This window comes from Centrocercus urophasianus, unplaced genomic scaffold (genome assembly GCF_019232065.1).
Source record: "Centrocercus urophasianus isolate 14NV4802_14NV808 unplaced genomic scaffold, USGS_Curo_1.0 seq_11, whole genome shotgun sequence".
Taxonomy (NCBI): domain Eukaryota; kingdom Metazoa; phylum Chordata; class Aves; order Galliformes; family Phasianidae; genus Centrocercus; species Centrocercus urophasianus.
In genome coordinates this window covers 29,676,433-29,695,923 of record NW_024884253.1, presented here as the reverse complement: position 1 = coordinate 29,695,923, position 19,491 = coordinate 29,676,433, and the positions used below count along the sequence as shown (strand labels likewise).

At 40.3% G+C, this 19,491-nt stretch overlaps 2 protein-coding genes across 2 annotated transcripts; both read left to right on the top strand.

The window, feature by feature from the left end:
* The first annotated feature begins 672 nt into the window (after positions 1-672).
* Positions 673-4,685, top strand: TMEM70 (transmembrane protein 70). Its single transcript, XM_042809057.1, has 3 exons — positions 673-846; positions 1,741-1,852; positions 2,964-4,685. Exons 1-3 carry the CDS (start codon positions 673-675, stop codon positions 3,410-3,412), a joined length of 735 nt encoding a protein of 244 aa, XP_042664991.1. The 3' UTR covers positions 3,413-4,685.
* A 5,829-nt stretch (positions 4,686-10,514) lies between these two features.
* On the top strand, positions 10,515-19,202 carry LY96 (lymphocyte antigen 96). The gene is made up of 5 exons (XM_042808908.1): positions 10,515-10,878; positions 12,286-12,375; positions 13,421-13,549; positions 14,728-14,780; positions 18,659-19,202. Exons 1-5 carry the CDS (start codon positions 10,785-10,787, stop codon positions 18,758-18,760), a joined length of 468 nt encoding a protein of 155 aa, XP_042664842.1. The 5' UTR covers positions 10,515-10,784; the 3' UTR covers positions 18,761-19,202.
* Positions 19,203-19,491: the final 289 nt, after the last annotated feature.

The following is a 19,491-nucleotide window of genomic DNA, read 5'->3' as shown; positions in this document are numbered from 1 at the left end:
GCCCCCCGCACACTGCCCTTGGAAGGCGTGCGAGCGCTCAGCTCCCGGCGTGCTGCGCGGCGGAAGCGGGGCATGCCGGGAGCTGTAGTTTATGTAGGAGGAGGTGTTGTCCGCCATGTTGTCCCTAAGGCGGGTGACGTGTGAGGGCAAGGTTTGCCGCGCGGCCGGCTGGAACGGCTGACGCTTGAGCATGCCCGATAGCTGCCGGTAAGGCCGCCCTGGCACTCACGGGCCGAAGAACGGCCGTCAGCCACGAAGCCGCCGGGAGTACTCCGGCCGCTCGGCCGTGGCAGTGCCGCCACGTTTATCTGCTTCTCGGCCTCAAAACATGGCCAGTCCGTTAGGTCAGAGCGGAGCCCCGTAAAGCACAGCCCGGCCATTTTACGGTGAACGGTTCCGGCGTAGCACAGCGCTTTCAGCCTGTTTTACGCTGTTTTGCCATTCCCGGCACCTCAGCCCGCAGGTGCCCGGACATTCCCATGATATAACCGCAGAGGCAGCCCTGGGCTCCGCCACACCGCTGGGTGAGAGCGGGGGGGGGGCTAATTGCGGCGGAACCAAAGGTCGGGACTGCGCGGCGGCGGCGGAGGCTGCGCTGGTGGACCGCGCCGTTTCCGTTCCGTTCCCCCACACGTCTCGCTGCCGGGTGCTGCGGGACGGACCGTGGCTGCTATGCTGTTCCGCGCCGCCGGCTGCTGGCGTGCCGCCGTCTCCCGGCCCGGCCCCGTTTGGCTGCGGGGCGCGGCTCACCGTGGGCTTCCGCTTGCCAGTCGCCGTCTGGGATTCCCCCAGCCTCTGCCCGCGGGGAGACAGCGGCTGCAGAGCAGCTGCGGGGCGCTTCCCGAGGTGCGCTGGGAGGGGAAGGGGTTTGGGTTGGCTGCGCTTTGCTTTGCGAGAAGTACGAACGTAACGGAGAGAGGCTGGGTAGGCGTATTTGGTTTCTCAGCTTCGCTGGGCACGAGGTTTGCTGCGGGATGGTGGTCTTTGACTGGGGTTCTAAGAGGTAAAGGTCGTGACTGCCTCCTTGCAAAGCTGTGTGCAGAAAGGGTTACAGGTTATAGCGCAGTGTGTCATACAGTGAGCTGGGCTGTACTGTGCCAGCAGTGTGCACAGGTGGCTAAGAAGAACCAGCAGCATCCTAGCCCATATTGGAAATTACATAGCCGGCATAATCCAGTTGTGCAGGGAGGCTTGGGTTGGACACTGGGAAAGAACTCTTCACGGAAGGGGTTGTGAAGCATTGGAACGGGCTGCGTAGGGAAGCAGTCACTGTCCCTGGAGCTGTTTAAGGAGTAGATGTGGTGCTTTAATAGTAGTGTGAGGTTAACAATTAGGCTTGATGACCTTTAGAGGACTTTTCCAGTCTAAATGATCCTGTAGCAGATAACCCAATCTTAATGGCTACTTCAGGTTGCTGGGAATAGGTTCAGGACACAGAGAATCTTCTGTGGATGCAGTGGCCTCAAGTTGTTCCAAAGGAGATTCAGTCTGGATATTAGGAAAAGCTTCTCAAAAAGAGTGGTGAGATATTGGAATAAGCTGCTCAGGGAGGTGGTGAAATCACTCCTTGGAGATGTTCAAGAAATGCTTAGATGTGGCACGGAGGGACATGGTTAGTGGGTATGGTTGAAGGGTGGGTTGGTGGTTGGACTAGGTGATCTTAGAGGTCTTTTCCAGCCTTAATTATTCTATTCTACGATTCTCTGAAGTGCTGATACTGATTTTGCTTTCATCTTTCAGGTTGTATCTTTTCAAGGGGTAGCAGTTCGCAGCCTCAGCACATCTGCTCCTTCTGACCACCCAGAACATGGAAGATTGGTTTATAAAGGAAACTTAGCAAAAGCAGTGTTAGGTGTGTAACTTGAAAGGATCTTTATTGATTTTTTTTCCTTAATATTTAAAGTATTTAAATGCAACATTAAGAAAGCAAATGTTCTTTCCAACTGTCCTAAAACCCCAAATCTCTGTACAGAACATGAAATATATCTTGCTGTGATGCTTGGTTTTATACTTTTGTGGTGTATAATGATTAACATCAACAGCATTTCTGTTTCAGTTAATTTTAGGTCTGCAGGGAGTTCTGAAAATACAGTGCAACTGTAATCCCTCAGCCTGCTTCTGTTTCTCTTGCAGCCTTTTGAGTGATTATCCGACATTGACCAACTATAACTAATATTTGCATTCTATATGCTTTTGAATGTCACTAAAATGACAGAAGTGCTGTCTGTGATGAGACTTTGGTTAATCTCTCTTTGACCAGTTAATGTTTTTGCTTAGCAAAAAGTAGTTCACTGATGTTTTCTGATGGACATTTTTGAATTGAAGGGGGAAGTATGCCCTGATACATTCAGTTTTCACAGCATCTTTAGACTGCTGGTTCTCATTGTGTCTCAAGGATGGTGGGTGATTGATAGCAGCAGCTGCTGATTTTCAAGCTGTGTGCAAAGATGGCTGCAGAATGCTTGTGAATGTACAATAACCTACATTTTTCAAATTAAACACAGTGGGGGACCAAGCAAACTTGTTTCTTTAATGCACACTGAACGTCTAATGTGGTTGTTGATGAAGAGAGAAGTGCCCAGCCATATCTTTAATTGTTATTCCTGTCTGTGAAGTGAAAAATACATATATCTGCATAATTGCATGATAGCAGAGTTCATCATAGAAATAAAACGAGCTACTAGCTTTGATTAAACCCAGCATATATATATAAAACAAAGTATAAAACAGTATAAAGTATAAAACCAGTACAAAACAAACCTTGAGAGTGGCAGGAAGAGAGGATTGGACCTCCTGGTGCTTGTTAATGGCTTATTTTATTGGAGAGTGTTTTAAAAAAGGCTTTTCAGTAATTTTAGGTGTTGAAGTAATGACAAAAATTTATAGCACAAGGTACATAGGTAATTACAGAGACAATTTCACTTACAGGTATTAATCTTGGTTTTTTGTTTTGTTCTATATAGGTGTGAGATTTTTCTCCTACTCCACCAGCATATTTAACCTGTTCATGACGCCCTACCTCGTGCTGAAAACTGGTATTGGATTTGAAAGCTTGCTTCTACAAGCTGCATTTTATGGATTGATAGGATTTTTTACATTTGTTACTCCAGTTACTTTGCATATCCTTACAAAGGGCTATGTAATTCGACTCTACTATAAAGAGGAAATGGACACATACACAGCTATTACGTACAATGCAATCTTGGCAGAAAAAGCAACTGTCTTCCATCAGAAAGATGTAAAGATTCCAGACATCACCAAGATGTTTACAACATTTTATGCTAAAACTAAATCAATGCTTGTTAATCCAACGCTTTTCCCAGATCCTCAGGATTATAACCGTCTCATGGGCTATGACAAAGCCTTTTGTTTTGATTTTGAGGAAGAAGAGAAAGGTGGTGAAAGTAAATAATGTGGAGATAAGGAATGTCACTTGCTGTTCATTGTGCAGTGCTATAAATGTGGAAGAATGTTAAACTATATTACGGTTTCAGAAGTATCAGGTAACAGTAGAATATCTCAAATTTTGGAATGTACTGAATTTTTTTTTTAACCTATAAATAATTTGTAGGGCTTCGTTAGAGTTAACAACACAAAATACACTAAAATACTTCTGTTTTTCTTGTGCTTTTTTTTTTTTTTTTTTTTTATTTTTAACTAACCAGGAGAACCATGCATGGACTGTGCTGCAAACTCACCGTCTCTGCTTTAAAAGGAACTTTTCATATAAAAAAAAAGATCTGGAATGTTCATTACCTGTCAAGCACATTAAGTTCTTAAGATTAGAGAGAAACTGTGCTTAACACAGAAAGGTCGGGCTGTTTTTAATGGATACTACTCTTCATCCCATGAGAGTAGGGTTGGCCTTCACTTCAAAAGACAGGGGCAGATATTACAGCTGACACCTCTTGTAGCCTTCTTTTAGAGGTCTGTGGGTTTCTGGAAAAGATGGAAAGGATGGCTGGGTTGCAGCAGTCTCTAAGTATTCACAGCTACTTCAATGGTTTTCTGAGATAGAGTCACACTCCCAAGCAGCTCTTTTCCCAGAGACTGAAAAGAAGGAAGATCTGTGCTGTGAAAATCTTGCTAAGACAAATATTTGTACCAATTTAAAATACCAGCATCTAGTGGTTTAAATGGATTCTTTTGGTATTTATGAAAGCCAGGGAAACAAAAGGGAATCTCTTACAGAGTACTGTTTAGAGCTTGCGCCTTTAAAAAATACACCTCTTGATTTTTAACTCTGCAAAGAAAGTCACATTTAGTTCGAGTATTGAGTATAAGATCATATCATGAGTAGGCTGTTTGAATTAGTTCTGCACTCTGAATATGTGGAAATTGCATTTAATTGCTTTTAAACCAAGCAGAAGTTTGTCACATAAACTGACAGATACTTGCATACAAGTAATGAAGGGTCTGAATATTTTAAGGCTTAAAAAATTACTGAATTAAAAAGAATAGGTGCAGAAATCATTTTGATTCTTTATATTAGCAGCTTTATGTTGAACAGCCTGATCTATCTCTGCTAAGCCAGTATCACTGGGTAAGTAAACAGTGATATTTTTGTATGTTTAATGCATTATACTGAAGGCAGGAGGCCAGTAGTAAGCAACTCTAATCACATGGTTATGGTACTTGTTGAAGTCATGTTTTACACCAAATTAAACATTTGTCCATTGTTTTCATGTCAGATGTGTTAATTCTCTTTTGTGCTCGTGCGTAAAGTTAACTTCATCGTTGAATGTCTATTTGAGACATCAAAATTCTATTCATAGAGAGAGAACAGGAAGTAGTTTGGAAGAGTCAATAAAAGAAAGGCCCCAACTTTTGTTTATGTGCTTCTTCAGAAATCTTCAACCTTTTCTTCTGAATGCAAAGAATTTTTACTGTTGAAATTTGGAATTTTGCTGGATAAGAATTTAAGCAGCAATAATAAGAGATTTTCATCCAAGTGGTTATGTTTCTCAAAACAAAACCCAAAGAAAACAGACAAGGAAAAATTGTCCCTGGTACTTAAAATTTATCTCCTGACTGTGAAACACAAGGTAAGTTAGTAATGGTTTTCTGATACATGGATAATTAAAAAACAAAATGACAACAACAAAAAAAAACAAAACAGGTTTTTGCCAGAAGTAGGCTGATAATTGTGGCCATGATGTGATCTCAGAAAAGCATTTCATATTTCCAACATGTACCTTGAAAATCATGGTAATCACTTTACTTTATTTGAACAGTACTTTAATACAGAAGTGCAATCTTATTAAAATGTGAAAACAGTTTTTGCTTTCCAGCGCTGGGGAAGATCAAATTTACTAGAGATGTACAATCTTCCACTGAGTCAACAATTTATTTTCTCCTAAACTGGCAAACTCTCAATTCAGGAAAGAAGCTGTGTATCTTCATAGACATTGTTATGGCCACCAAATAAGAATGCTTTTGACCCAATTACTGTTAGGACTTGACTGTCCTTGTTTGTAATTCCAGGATTCTCAGATCTGGTTTCTTTTGAACACTGGTGTCTGGTTTAGATCTTTGGAACTTGTTGAGATCAGAACTTAGTACTCAAGCAATGATATTTTATTCTTTAGGTTAAAGTTATTTTTATATTTATATTATACATTAAAAAAATACAAAAAGACTTCTGTATGCATTTCTGTTTTACTTTGCATCCAGAATGGTCTGACTCAATACAGATAGTTTACTGTGTCATTACACCCCACTTGCAGAACGCATCCTTTTATCATACCACACAACCCAGTTCTCCAGATACTGAAGTTCAGATGCATTCCATAGTGTAGTGAGTGCATTTTCGAGTCAGAAAGTATGAAATGATTGATGTCCTTCTAAGCTAGAAAGTGTGCATAAAGCAAAACAGCCCCTTCTGCTACTAACACATTCTGTTGGAGAACTGACTTAATGCTATGGTATATATATTTTTGTATCAGCTCCACATCCTTCCCTGTTCATTTATTAAATTTATTCACTGTTCCTTAATTTTGTGAACTACCATTTTCTTGTTGATTTTTCTTCAGTTTTTTCACCTTTGGTGAAAAGTATGTATAATTGCAGAGGGTTTCCTACAATCCAATGTTTTCATTCCTGGCAGTTTTTTTTTTTTTTTTTTTTTTTCAGTTCAGACTTGCCTGCATCATGGAAAAAAATTATAAGACTTGAATGTGTACATACATGTGAGTAGATATTCTGAAGGAAATACAGATATAGAAGCTCAGTCTTCTGAAAGATGTTATCTACAAGCTGTCTTATTTGCAAGGCTATACCTTCTGTAGGAGTTGTGAGCTCCTGCAGCCCTTCAGTGCCAACCCATTTCTTGTTATAAGCAGCTGGGTCTCGCATCTGACTGTAGTACTGATTTTTCTCAATGCGGTGTGAAGAACAGGAACATATGAAATGACTCAAATCTCCTTCCTAGATGCTTCCCTCCTATCCCCTTCTGACCTTAAGAATTTCCGCAGAAGGTTGTGGATGACTGCCATTTTCATGGGAAAACAGGATACAGGCAGATTCTTCTTTTCAGTCTCTGGCAATGTAGAAATCTCTTGCCAGTGTTCCTTTCCTTTTTTCCCTCAAAGTCTATGGCTTTGTCTGCAATATTATTTACCCATGTTATTAATCAGTACCTATCTGGTCTGAATTACGGAGTACAATGCTTGTCATTCCTTAATGTTATTTTTTAAATTAACTGATCCCACAACCCTCAGTCTTTTCTTGCATATGTAAAATATTCTGATCAGAAAATGATCCCCTTTTGATTTCAAAGAGAAATCTTTAAAGCTCTGAGTTGCTTCACACTCCTAAGTACACTTCCTAAAATTAGCTAGTTTCACTGGAGCATACTTTATTACACACCATAGTCATTTCATTGGCAAAGATGAGGAAGTGCTGAGTATTTTCAACTGTACTGTGAGAGTCTAATTAAGGTAATGGAAATTTAATGGAATTGTACTATGAAAAGTTAGAGCACATGAATTATTCCAGCTGTTCAGCATAACTTCATAGGTGGAAACTTGTTAAACTACTGTAATTTGGTTGCTGTGGAGTTCTGTGGTCATAACATCAATGTCCTCGTGACCCTATGTACCATGTAGCCTGCTGCAGCCCCCCTGAGAAATGGGACAAGTGAGCTGGCTGAGAGTTGGATCCACTGTAATAAGATTATAGCACAGCTATACAGGCCAGAATAAGCTCAAATGAGCAGCTATTTAAAGCAGGGAAGAACAAAGAATAAGAGCAAACAGAAAACTTGTCCAGCTCTCTTAATTTTTTGACTACCCTGGTAGGCAGTGTTGCTTGGTATGCTTTCTGACTGTTCAGCTTCAGGTAGGGCACAGCTCTTTCTTTCCCCTTCATCCTCTGCTTTCTCTTCTTCCTGCAAAGTTTGATGATTCAATGTATACTCTAGGGTATAACTGTAAGCTTTGATCCTACTTGGCTTGGAATGAATTAACTTGAAGCTTACTGGTAACAGTTGGTAATAACTGGTAACAATTATTTGCAACACAATTATTTCCACAGGAGGCCTAGTCTGCATTTACTTCACTTTTAACAGCCTCTGATGGCTTAATGTGATATATGCAAATCACATCATTAAGCCAAAGTAAATATAGCATTAAAGAAAATACATTTGGATAACACACATGTATAATCAATAGATATCAAGATATTATAATCACAATATAATTGTATAGTCAATAGATATCAAGATGTTATAATCACAATATAATCAAGAGAGTTAGGCAAAGTAGACAATGATAACAAAAAGAGAATCAGTGGAAGAGCTTACCCTTCAGCTTGGCTCACCACAAAACACCAAGAGAGGTGATCTCCAGAAGAGATCCTTCCCTTCTGGTAGCCAGCTCTTAAATAGGTCTAGGAGCACAGCTGAATTGCCTTCACCTGTGCTCCTCTGGCTGACTCATGGCTCGCCTCAGGTGATCAATCAGAGGTTCAGGCTGTGACTCAGCAGTTCCCATACATACACATCACTTCTTTATTTCCACTGTTATTCTTTCGCTCTTGCTCTCGTCTCAAATGGCACAAAGTCACCAGTGGTGCACTGCTCTGGGATCCATCTTCCTTGGCACTCTCAGCACTCTATCAGCTGTGTATAGAGGATCTGAATTCTCCAGCTCTGTCTAGCATCCCTGGTCATGACCCCACTTCCATAATATGCCACGATTCCATAGTATTTCATTCTGTCTGACAAACACTTTGGAACAGAGTGCTTTCCTCTGCTGCCCTGGAATACTGTTGGTCTGGGTTCTGTTGTTGCTGTTCTCTGTTTTATTTTTTTTCTTGTGATGGGATATTATGCTAAAGTATATTGTTAATTTTTCCTGAGGGAGATTTCAGTGACTTATAAGTGCTCATCTGGTCATTGCACTCATCTGCAGCCAACAATCTAAATGCAGTTATTATTTTAAAGAGATCTTGGCACTTGTTTGGGTGTATTGAGAAAGAAGATAAAAGTACTAAAAACTAAAAGTACTAAAACACTAAAAGTCTCACACATTTTGTTACATTACATTTATAACATTAAGGTTTTAAACACAAATCAGCTAGGAGGTTTGGAGTTAAATTTTACTCTCAGCATCTCAGATGTAGCCAAAATGAAAATTCCTAAATTCTCCATATTTGGATTTATTTTATTTTCTGTTAAATGGATGTGAGACTTGAAATGTAGTTATGAGTATAAATGAAAAATATTAAAGGAAGATTACCTAGTAAAAAATAAATGTAGAAATATACACATCCTTCCTTTCCAGTGCCCTTCATACTGAACTGAAAGCAGAAAAGCACACCTACAGTGTTCTAGTTTAGGGCTTTGGCCATTGAGTTCCACAGAAGGTCAGTTCTGTGAATGCCATTGATACAATCATTAGAGTACTCATACATCTAAAACAGAATTTGGAGAAGTGATTTGAAAAGGACAGGTTAGTTTGAATTAAGTACAATTTGACCAGACATCATAGTAAAGGTTACAGACTTCATTGTCATGGTCACAAGAGAAATGTTAACCCTGATATCAGTAGGACTTATTGTTACATTTCTCTAATTAGACAGCCAGACCCTTTTTAAAAAGAAGCATAGTTATGCTATATTTTTTAAAGTATTGAAATACTCTCATGCAGTACAATGCAACAAGGAATAGCGGAGGATGCAGGGGTTCCCCATGTGTTTGTGTATGCCACCAGGGGGGACTCCTTCCTCATCTATTTCATTTATGGCAGTAACTGTGAGAGAAAACACGTAGCTTTGAACCCGGTCTGGAATGTCACTGGATTCAACGAAGTGTTTGTCTTCATTTCAGTTGTGAGAGCTTTTATATATGACCTTGTAAATCTGCAGAGTTCTTTCTAATGAGTCCATCACTTACCCAACATGCTGTGCAGTGAAGCAAGTACCAGACTAGCAGCAGAGGGGCACGCGTCCAGTGGGGTCATCTCATGTCAATGCCATACAGTCAGTGCAGTCTCCCAACTACTTAAAACTGGCCTGTGACTTTTGCTGGATCTGTTGAGCCTTCTGTCAGTCCTGGCTTGTTCTCTGACTGATTAGACTCACTCCAGATCAATGGCCAGAGTTTTGTGATTTAAAACAAATATTTTCTTTTGACACAGGTATGAGGTAGCTACACTTCAGTGTCTCATTATTCTCATTATTTCTTTTTCCAGCTACTACAGCATCCTAGCTATTACAGCATCCTGATTTATTTTTATTTGCAACTGTAGTTGCAAATGGTTTGCATGTTTTATAGTGTCCTGTTAAACAACAGCTGAAGTCTGTGTGGGGTGTATGTACTCTGTCAGGGAAATTGTATAACGCTGAAGTCATAGAATCATAGAATGGGTTGGGTTGGAAAGGACCTTATAGTTCATCTGGTTCTAACCGCCCTAACATGCACTGTACTCACAAAATGTTCAATGTTTGGACTCATTGCTCCAGCATGAATTGCGTGGTGCAGCTTCTCTGCTAGAGATTGCAGTGAAGAGCATGAGAAGAGGTCACAGAGCCAGGGGGAGGGGCATGGAGTTCATTAGTAGAAATTTTATAGATTTTTAAGGTTGTTGTCGCTAAGAAGTATAACCGTGATAGATGCAGCTTTGAAGGTAATAGCTGACACTGAGCAGAACTTCAGTTGTTCTGATCATTAACGTGTTAACTGGTGACATTAATCTCCACCCTTACTGACTTTCGGAAATATATCATCCGATTAGACCTATCCATAACATCTGAGTTCTCTTATGGTATGATAAGCTTTGTGAGAAATTAATTGTGAAAACATATGAGAACTATTAACTAACACACAAGTAAAGGTGGACTAGGTTTTCATCGTTTGATTGCAACTTTATTATGTACAGGAAACCTTTGTGAGCATGTGAAATCAAGCCTTAACAATAGTTGCTTCTGTTGAGTCAGCCCCACTTGCCTTCTATATTCTTCTGGTATATTCTATATTCTTCTTCGTATTTTTAGTTTCTCTCACTTCCTCATTTCACACAGTTTTCTCTTTCATTTTTCACTCGTGACATGAGCTGTGCTGTCTGGAGAAGATGTAACAACGAAGGCAGAAATTCTTTTTCTTCATGAAATTTATGATGAAGGTAACTGACAGCATTGTAATAGGATTAAGACAATTAAGAGAATTTGACAGAATAAAACAAATATTCCCCGGAGACGTGTGACTGAGGATGACTGTGCTGAATTTTTGTTCCTCCTTCCCCAAAATGAAGCATTCTGCCCAATACCGATCAAAATAAGTAAATATGTTTGAGCTTGTCTTTTTCATTTTGTTCACTCCTGGAGTCAGTGGATTTTTCTGTACATCATCAGATCTAGAACTGTCGTATACTTTTTGTGGTAAGTAGAAACTATCTTATTCTTTTCTTTCTGGCCTGTGCACAATAATTGCATTAGCCTAAGGCAATGTGAGCTTTCTCTTCCATATGTTTCTTGGATGAATCAGGCAAATATAAACAAGAGTTTCAGCTGTTGTATATTTCTGTTATTAATCACCCTATTATAAGAATTATCCTGCATAAATGTAAATATTACTTCAGTGGTGGCTAGCAGTAGCTAAGAGGGAAGGTGCTACTCAGTAGAGAAAGCATGAGGCATATTTTGATTCAGGAAAAACTGGAAGACGGGTTTTGAATTTTGTTTGGAAGTTCTGTATTGTATAAATTACCCACACTGATTTAACTAATATTCTACACTCAAAATATTGAAAAAAAAAAAAAAAGCTGTCTATGAGATGGTATGAGGCTGGGGATCAGTGCAGCTTTGGGGCAGCAAGATAGGCTCTCTCGTGGTTGCTAGCTGTCTCTGAGCAGTAGGACACAGGATCAATGTAGTTCACTGACTTTTTTCATCAGTTCTGCAGCAATGAGGCACAGTGAGGTTGTGAGGGCCAAGCAGGTTCTGTGTGCACACATATACTCAATGGCAGGAAGGTAGGAATTTTAGGAGACAGATATTTTTCAAGGAAAGAAACATGTCTATGTGCATTACCAGTGTGTATCACCTGTAAAATATCTATGTAAACTAAAGCATGAAAGGGAATATTTACCTTGCGTACTTTACTTTCCATTAACACCCATTTAAAAAGTATAATGAGTCAGTGTCAGGTCTAAGCTTGCAAACTGAGCCTTTGAGACTACTGTGTGTTTTGTTCTCCATTTCTCTACCATAATTTCCTGTACACAGTTATGATCAAAACATGACTGCCAATTACCAGCAGTCAGACAGTCCTTTTGCACAACCCTTGCTCAAAACCACAAAATAGAAGACAGAGCTCATTATAAGTCATGATGAAGTCACTGTTGCTACCTGAGGTGGCCTGCTAGCCTTGGGCAACATGCTAGTATGGATAATACACAACTAGCATAAGTGGAGACATTTTTATCAAAGGATCCTGATGGCATAATGCTAATGTAAAGTGTGTGGCTTTGAAAAAGAAAGAAGCATATTTTTTGCCTGTTTGAGTGCAAAATGTTATTCATTCAACAAATGACTTTTCTTACTTCTCAGTCACAAAGTAATATGATGCTCCTTTTGCACTAACCATGTAAGCAATCAGGAATATCGTCTGAAAAGACCTTTAATGTTTACTGCAAGTAACTAGATTACACAATGGTATAATATATACTTTATATTAAATTTATTTGTATTGTGTTTGTGTTTACTGTAAGTGTATACATATGTATGTTTTTAATAATTCGTTGGAGAAATCTATTTTCACGAACTTGAAATCATTTTATCCTGTAGATTCTTCAGCTCATTATTTCAAGTTTAACGTGACACCCTGCAGCATGCTGAACAAATCCATCTGGCATGCTGCTGTTACCTGGATTCCAAGTGAGTCACTATGGCCTAGAGAATTATATTGTCTGAATGCAAAAAAATAATAAAAGTGATGCAAGCAAAAAACTGTCACTGCATCCTAAATGTCAGTGTATTTAAGAGATACCTTTCTGTGATTAGCAGTGGAATAGACAAACTACAGCAATGGACAGAAATGATGATTTCTAAGCAGTTTGTGAAGATAAGAGGGTTTGAAATTGACTGGTTTACGCAGGTTCCTTAGCTCAGTACACTGACTGGCATTGCATGTGCCAGTTTGAGGCAGCTCAGGTACTTCCAGAAAAAGCAAACAAACTTTTGCTGCATACAAGCTCTTCTGGTCTGAAAAAGACCCAAGGTATTTTAAGGAGAGAAAATATGCATGTACATCAGGACTATGAATATGCATACTCCAGAACCTGGAAATATGGTAATGAAGAGTGTATGTGTAAACCTAGCTTTGAACTAAACTTTAAACCAAGTTGTCAAATTGTGTAATGAAATGTGTACGGACAGTGCTTTCAGACGCATAGTTTGATTTTTGAGCAGTGCTGTGTGAAGCCTTGAGTTGTACTTGATGATCCCTTCCAACTCGGAATATTCTGTGATTCTATTAGTCTGTGAGCTGCATCTTAATCTTCACCTGCTCAGTAAAAATTCTGAAGCTGTGGTAAGGTTGCTTCCCTAGTAAGATAACCTTATGACAGCTACTAGCAATCCGGACAATTTGTTTACAATACCTGCCTAAAACTCCATGTGTGGAATCTCTCAGGGGTGAGCTATGGAGCTAAGTGAACACTGCTGTCTTTGCTGAAGAAATTGAAAGAGATTTTGAAATTTGTCACTAATATTTCTTAAGACTGATGACTTTTGGTAAAAGAAACAAACTTTTTTCTGGAAAGAATGGTTTTCAAGAAATGCATATTTATTAGTTTTGAGGGACTCTAAAAAAATCCAAATTTCAGAAAAAAATAGTTTTTTAGTCTAAATAGTATGTCTGCATATGTATTTCTTCCTCCCTACCAATTACTTTTTTTCTTACTTGCAATATCTTAACTAGAAAGTGATGTTGCCTTTTTGAAGATAGTCTTCACAGTCTGGTATGAAGGTGCCAAAGCGTTGCACTGGAGAGAAGTTCTTTGCAGTGGAACTGATGACGAATATTCTCTGTGTGGAAAGCTGAAAGGAGGTCAGTGGGAAACCGTGTCTTGCAGGTTGCAGACTGTGGCATAACCTGGCCACTGGTTCTTGCTACCAAGCAAGATTTCTGAGAAGACTAACTGATCAACCCGTGCATATAGGATTTTCTCTTTATGATCAATTCATCTCACTTAGAAGGAAAACCCAGAAACATTAAGGTGAAGCTTCATCAAGGTTAGCTGTGCTATAGCACTTCAGCCTTCACTGAAGTGTCCTTTCTGTCTCTGGGACCTCTGGCTTCTGGAAGCAGCAGCTTAAGGCACTGAAGAGTATAATACTTCACTGTTTGAGAGCAAAGCGTCTAATCAGAGCTTGCACACAGGTGCACTCTACTCAAGTCACATGGGCCAATGATTTCAACCCTCACCTCATCATTCAGGTGGCAAAATTTAGAGCAGGCAGTTCTCTGGTGGCATAACTCTGCTAAGATTGAGTGTTTTCAAATTATACTCTTTAATGTCTTTATAGTGTTGTTTCCATCTCTGTAAATTGGGATTAGTAATACTCTTGTATTATGACATTTTATTGCAAACGTTTCTAAAATGGCATGGAAAACTACACTTGACTGGACTGCACACAAAGCTGAAGAGGATCTAGGGTCACTACTAATATACAGACAGTTAATTCAGGTAATAGTCTAGATGGTGTTTTAGAGGTACTATCTATAACCACGTAAAATGTGTTTTATTAGAGAAGAGTCAATCTTCTAGTTCAAGCTAACCAACATTAGCATGACAAAGGCTCTGATCAGAAAAATTCAGGATATCGGTTCTCCAAATATGTAGTTCATGTTTTCCTTTTTTTTTTTTCCTTTTTTATTTATTATTATTATTATTATTTTTTTTTTTGGAAGTGAATTTCAGCTCTCCTCTGTTAACAGTTTGTCTGAACTACTATTACAAGTTGAATACAGTAAGAAGGGGTTTGTAGAAGATGTTGCAGTAGCTTCCTATTTGATTTATATTTTCTTGCACATTGTCTAGGCAAACGGGCCGAGTTTTAGGAGAATAAAGAGGTGAAGGTCTTATGCCTGGAAGAGTAAATGGCATTGGCAGCACTGCTGATAGATATGAGAGATATGCTATAGTGCTTTGAAGTTATTTATGAAGTTTCACTGATGGCTTTATGTTTAAGTAACCGCTTGTACTGTGCTTATCTGTTTTACAGAAACAACTGAAACAGAATTTGACATTAAAGGTAAAAGAACATCATTTCCAAAGGTACTTTTCATTTTATTCAAATGGATAGTAATGTTAAAATAGCATACTTAACAGAATTGTACAATTACATGATCATTGAATCATAGAACCAACGACTCATTTGGGTTGAAAGGGACTTTAAAGACTGTCTAGTTCCAAGTCCCCTACCATGGGCATGGATGTATTCCACCAGACCAAGTTATCCAGGGCCACATCCAACCTGGTCTTGAACACTTCCAGGGATGGAGAATCTGCAGCTTCTCTGGGCAACCTGCTCCAGTGCATCACTACACTCATAATGAAGAATTCATTCCTTGTATCTAACCTAAACACACTCTCTTTTAGTTGAAAACCCCTCCTCCTATCCTCTCTGACATTCCTTTACAAAGACTTCCTCCACCTTTCCTGTAGTCCCCATTTAGGTACTGAAATACCACAGCGAGCTCTCCCTGGAGGCCTCAGCCCTCTCCAGCCTGAACAAGCCCAGCTCCCTCTGCCTTTCTGTGTAGGAGAAGTGCTGCATTCTTATAATCATCTGTGTGGTCCTCCTCTGGACCACTCTAACATGTCCATGTCTTACATTTATATATTTTCTAGAAAGATAGGTTCAACTGAACTGTAGAAGACAGCAAAAGAAAATGTCAGAAAACTTTCTTGTGCTTGAGGTGACAATTCCAGAATGGCAGCATCTTTGAAATTCTAGATGTGTTCAGATTATTCTTCCATTATTGTTCCTCTATTTTTGTTGCCTTTGCTTCGGCAACCTCTGAATAATGTCCCGTCGTGAAGTGCTCAGACAGCCCCGGCCAAATCACACGCTTTTATGACACCAATGTGGTGAGCGGCAAATGGCACTTACTGCAAGCAACACACTCTTCTTATAGTTGTCCCTTATATCACAGTGCTACCAATCACCCTTGCTACGGTTATCTGTGCCCAATAGACGTGTGGCATGTCTTGTCTTGCCATGTCTCATCATGGTTTCTCATGAGTCAAGGAGCCCCCGCAGAGGCTGATGACTGTTACAGCCCCCCTTTCACGTATTCGCTGACCACGCAAGGGGCCCACACAGGTTACGCCTGGTTACGCCTGGTGACCTTGACAGCCCCCGCTTTACGTATTTCGTTGATTACATCTCTAACTTGCGTATTTTGTTAACTACATCTCCCCCTCCCTAAGCTCAAGCAAATCTACTACAACTTGAGAGTACCCTAACCGCGTACACCCCGAAATCCTCGCATTGCGCCTATACATGCCATTGTCCTCTCGGTTAAGCCTTTTGCCCCGTTACATCGCGATTCACCAAATAATCCTACCTAATAACCCTATAACCTATAAACCTAATAATCCTAATATCTTAAATGTGAGTTCTATGTAAAGCTATATATTGCATTCTCTCAATGCTGATTCGTTCATCTTGGCATTTGCCATGAGTCATTTGTCTCAGCACACACTACTTATATATGTAATATACCTATATATCTATATATAATATGACTATAAGCGTAAAGCGTATTAATATTAGACCTAATACAACTATAACTGAATACAGAATAGAGTTAAACAGAGTCAAACATTCCTGTCGCCTTGGTGGACCATCCCAGAAGCACTTCCCATCAGTGGAGTTCTCTGTCCTTCTTTACTCTCTCTAGGACACGATGTATCTCTTCTGGGTCATGGTGAATGGTGATCAAGGTTTTCGGCCCATTGTCTCTGTCACGTTTCAGGATTGGTGCAGGTCATCATGTTGCAAAAGCTTCCTTACCAAGTTCCTTCCTTGGTAAGCCAAAGCGAGATTCATCCCACTTGGAGTAGGTGATAGGTCTTTAATCACCGTGTAATTATCCTGCAAGAACTGATGTGATGTCACGACACTTAATAATTAAAGCCACATCCTACAATACTAGTAAAGTTATAGACAGAGAGATTAGAGATTAGAGTGATTGCTGATAGCTCTAGTGGCACTATCTATGCCCAATATATACCAACATTGTCTCAGGTACCTGTTGGAATGTACCTCGAAAATGATAAACATTTGTTCAATAACAAGGCAGATGTCTCAGGCTTTGAGAGCACTGCTCTCACAAACCAGCTGTATGGACTTGCTTGTTCTCCTCAATCTGGCCTCAATCTGGCCACCTGTCCCTGAAGGGAAACCATTCTGATGCCCACAATGTATACTGCACTGGCTTAAGAACCATGCACATCAGATTTGTTACATGAGGAAAGAGAAGGCCTGATGCTGTCAGGACTTCTAATGCATTTAAAGTGAGGGATGATTTGAATCCCCATTTCTCTGCACAATCTATCAGGTGTGTGATGCCTTTCAGATCGAGGGATACCCCTCCGGGACCTCTGTTATCATTCCCTTCTGTCAGGAAGGTCTCTAGTGCTCTTCCTTCCTCTATCAGGCTAGATCTAAACTTCCCACAGTCTGTTAGTGCATCTCTCTTAACTCCCAAATGCAGATTCACCTCTCTCCTTTCGCTATCCTTTTCAGTCACAGCTGGAAGCTGCGGGCTCCGCACCGCTTCCACTGTGTCCATCTCCCTTTGATCATACACTGACTGTTGTAGAGGCTTCTGATTGGTTGCATGCGCACTCAATCTTGTAAAAGGATGTGTGGGTCGAGTCAATGGGTCTGAACACTGTGGCAGAGAGTGGGTCCGGAGACTATCGTTATTTCTTTCTCCATCGGGTGCAAGCTGAGCAGAGGGCGCCGGCCGGCCGGCCGGCCAATAAATGACCAAAAGTATAAATTTAATGTCACTTTAATTGTTCATTTTCATTTGGTAAGTTATTCTGTTTCTTATTACCTTTTTTAATAGATCCATTCGGATTCTTTCAGCCCATTTCACTCTTTTTCTTTTCACATGCTCGTCTGTTCATCCCTGAAACTCTTTGCAAAGTTTTGGAGAAGAATAACAGTATCCAAAAGAAAAAGCAATGCTTCGGTGTTAAATCAGGAGTAGCAATTGTCCTCAGTGCAGCCCAACACCTTCCTCATCAACTTAAGCCTTTCCAAGGCTAACATTAGCCTTAACAACTCTATTTAACTCCGCAAATGTCATCAAAGAGTTTCAACTGGCATAAAATCTTCAGTCTCCCCTTAAGGCAAAGTTCTTGGGCCCCTGAGGAGGTTGGACATCTGAACATCTCTTCCAACCTCAGAGCTAGTAGTAGACAGGGAGTGTTTCTGCTGTAAGTCCTCCTATATTTAGGTGTTCATGGTTTACCTGATGCTTCCTTATGGCTAATCACATTTTACTGGAAAGCAGAAACTCTTACAAACCTCACAGTCTAGCACAGTTACTAGCTTCTTGTATCAGAAGAGAAAGGCTTCAAAGGAGGTAGAATGGGACCTTAGTAGAGCAAGGGCCACGATGATGTCTTTTGTCCTGATGTATACTGATTCTGCTTGTGTAAAGTTGTGATGAGTTGCTAGACAACAGCTAGATCTGGAGTTGTGCTGCTTAATGGGTCAGACTGCAGGATATACACGGGCAGAACTGCGGGTCTGGAAGGAATGTCCAGCTGACTCAAACACTCCAGTGTTGCTTACAGTAGTGGTCACTGCAAGAAAACATGGATGAATTACAGCTGGGCTGAAGGTGCAGGTTTGGACAAATAGAATCCTGTTTGTCCAGGAGCAGTTGTTCTATGAAAGGAGGTGAGCTGAGAGCTGCTGGGTACAGCTGAGCCACCACTGCCCATGCTGTGCACAGTGAAGTCATGCAGTGCAGAGCTGATCACTGTGACCAGAGGTCTCTCAAGGCTCTGGTACCATGATTTAAGATAAAGCCAAAGGGTCACTGGGCAGCTTGAGACCTCAAGGGGCCACTGTGCCAAGAATGGACAGCATTATGCACTAATTTCCTTGTTTTCTTTCTGGATTTTAGGGATATTATACAGTTGTTTTACAAGCATTCTCTGATGTTTCCGAGCAGAATATTATCATGTGCTTGAACTTCACCATGATAGTGAAACAAGACCCTTTCTGAATTCAACAAACATTTCAAATAAATCCAGAAGCTAGAGGCTCCTTCTGCAAACAACTGGAATCCATCTTACAAAATATAGAGCAGCTTTCCTGAGGTAGAACGCATCAAGTTCTGTGTGGAAAGCAACATGGAGTTCTTATTCCATTTATAGCACGGCTATGATCAGATGCTCAGCCAATATACGCAGCTTCTCTTGGAGCTGGGCATCCCGATGAAGTCACAGAATGATTGCAAATGGTCAGATGGAGAACTGCATTTCAGTGTTGTGCCTTCAGTTATGGAAAAGCCAAGTACTTCAGACTATGATACATTCATTCAAGAATTTTTGAAGATTTGAAGAACAAGAATTACAAGTATTCAACTTGAAATACAACAGTATTTCATATGGAAGAAATGCTTCTCTGTTTTTTCCTTTTAACAATAAATTTTTTCGTACAATCAACTTGTGAAATGACTTTTACTTTTGGTCATTATCCTGATGCTCAACTCCATCTGCACAGAGCTGTAGCAGAGGACCAAAAGGTTGTTATGTGGCTGATGTTGATAAAACCTGAAGTGAAGAGTGTTTCCAGTTACACCAATCCAGCACAATTGAGTTCACCTGTCCAGAGCTATAACTACCACGACAAGGTTTTATGTTGCGTTGAGCAGAGAGCTGGGCAGAGGCTCCCAGGCTGTCTCCTTCAGAAGCAGGAGGTCCTTCAGCTACAGGTTGAACTTTTTCTCAGTTA

Excerpts from the sequence above, each read along its gene's own strand:
- TMEM70 (XM_042809057.1), top strand. The coding sequence starts at position 673 with ATGCTGTTCCGCGCCGCCGGCTGCTGGCGTGCCGCCGTCTCCCGGCCC. Across the intron at positions 847-1,740 it reads GCTGCGGGGCGCTTCCCGAG|GTTGTATCTTTTCAAGGGGT; the intron begins GTGCGCTGGGAG and ends TTCATCTTTCAG. Across the intron at positions 1,853-2,963 it reads CTTAGCAAAAGCAGTGTTAG|GTGTGAGATTTTTCTCCTAC; the intron begins GTGTGTAACTTG and ends TGTTCTATATAG.
- LY96 (XM_042808908.1), top strand. The coding sequence starts at position 10,785 with ATGTTTGAGCTTGTCTTTTTCATTTTGTTCACTCCTGGAGTCAGTGGA. Across the intron at positions 10,879-12,285 it reads ACTGTCGTATACTTTTTGTG|ATTCTTCAGCTCATTATTTC; the intron begins GTAAGTAGAAAC and ends TTTATCCTGTAG. Across the intron at positions 14,781-18,658 it reads AAAGAACATCATTTCCAAAG|GGATATTATACAGTTGTTTT; the intron begins GTACTTTTCATT and ends TCTGGATTTTAG.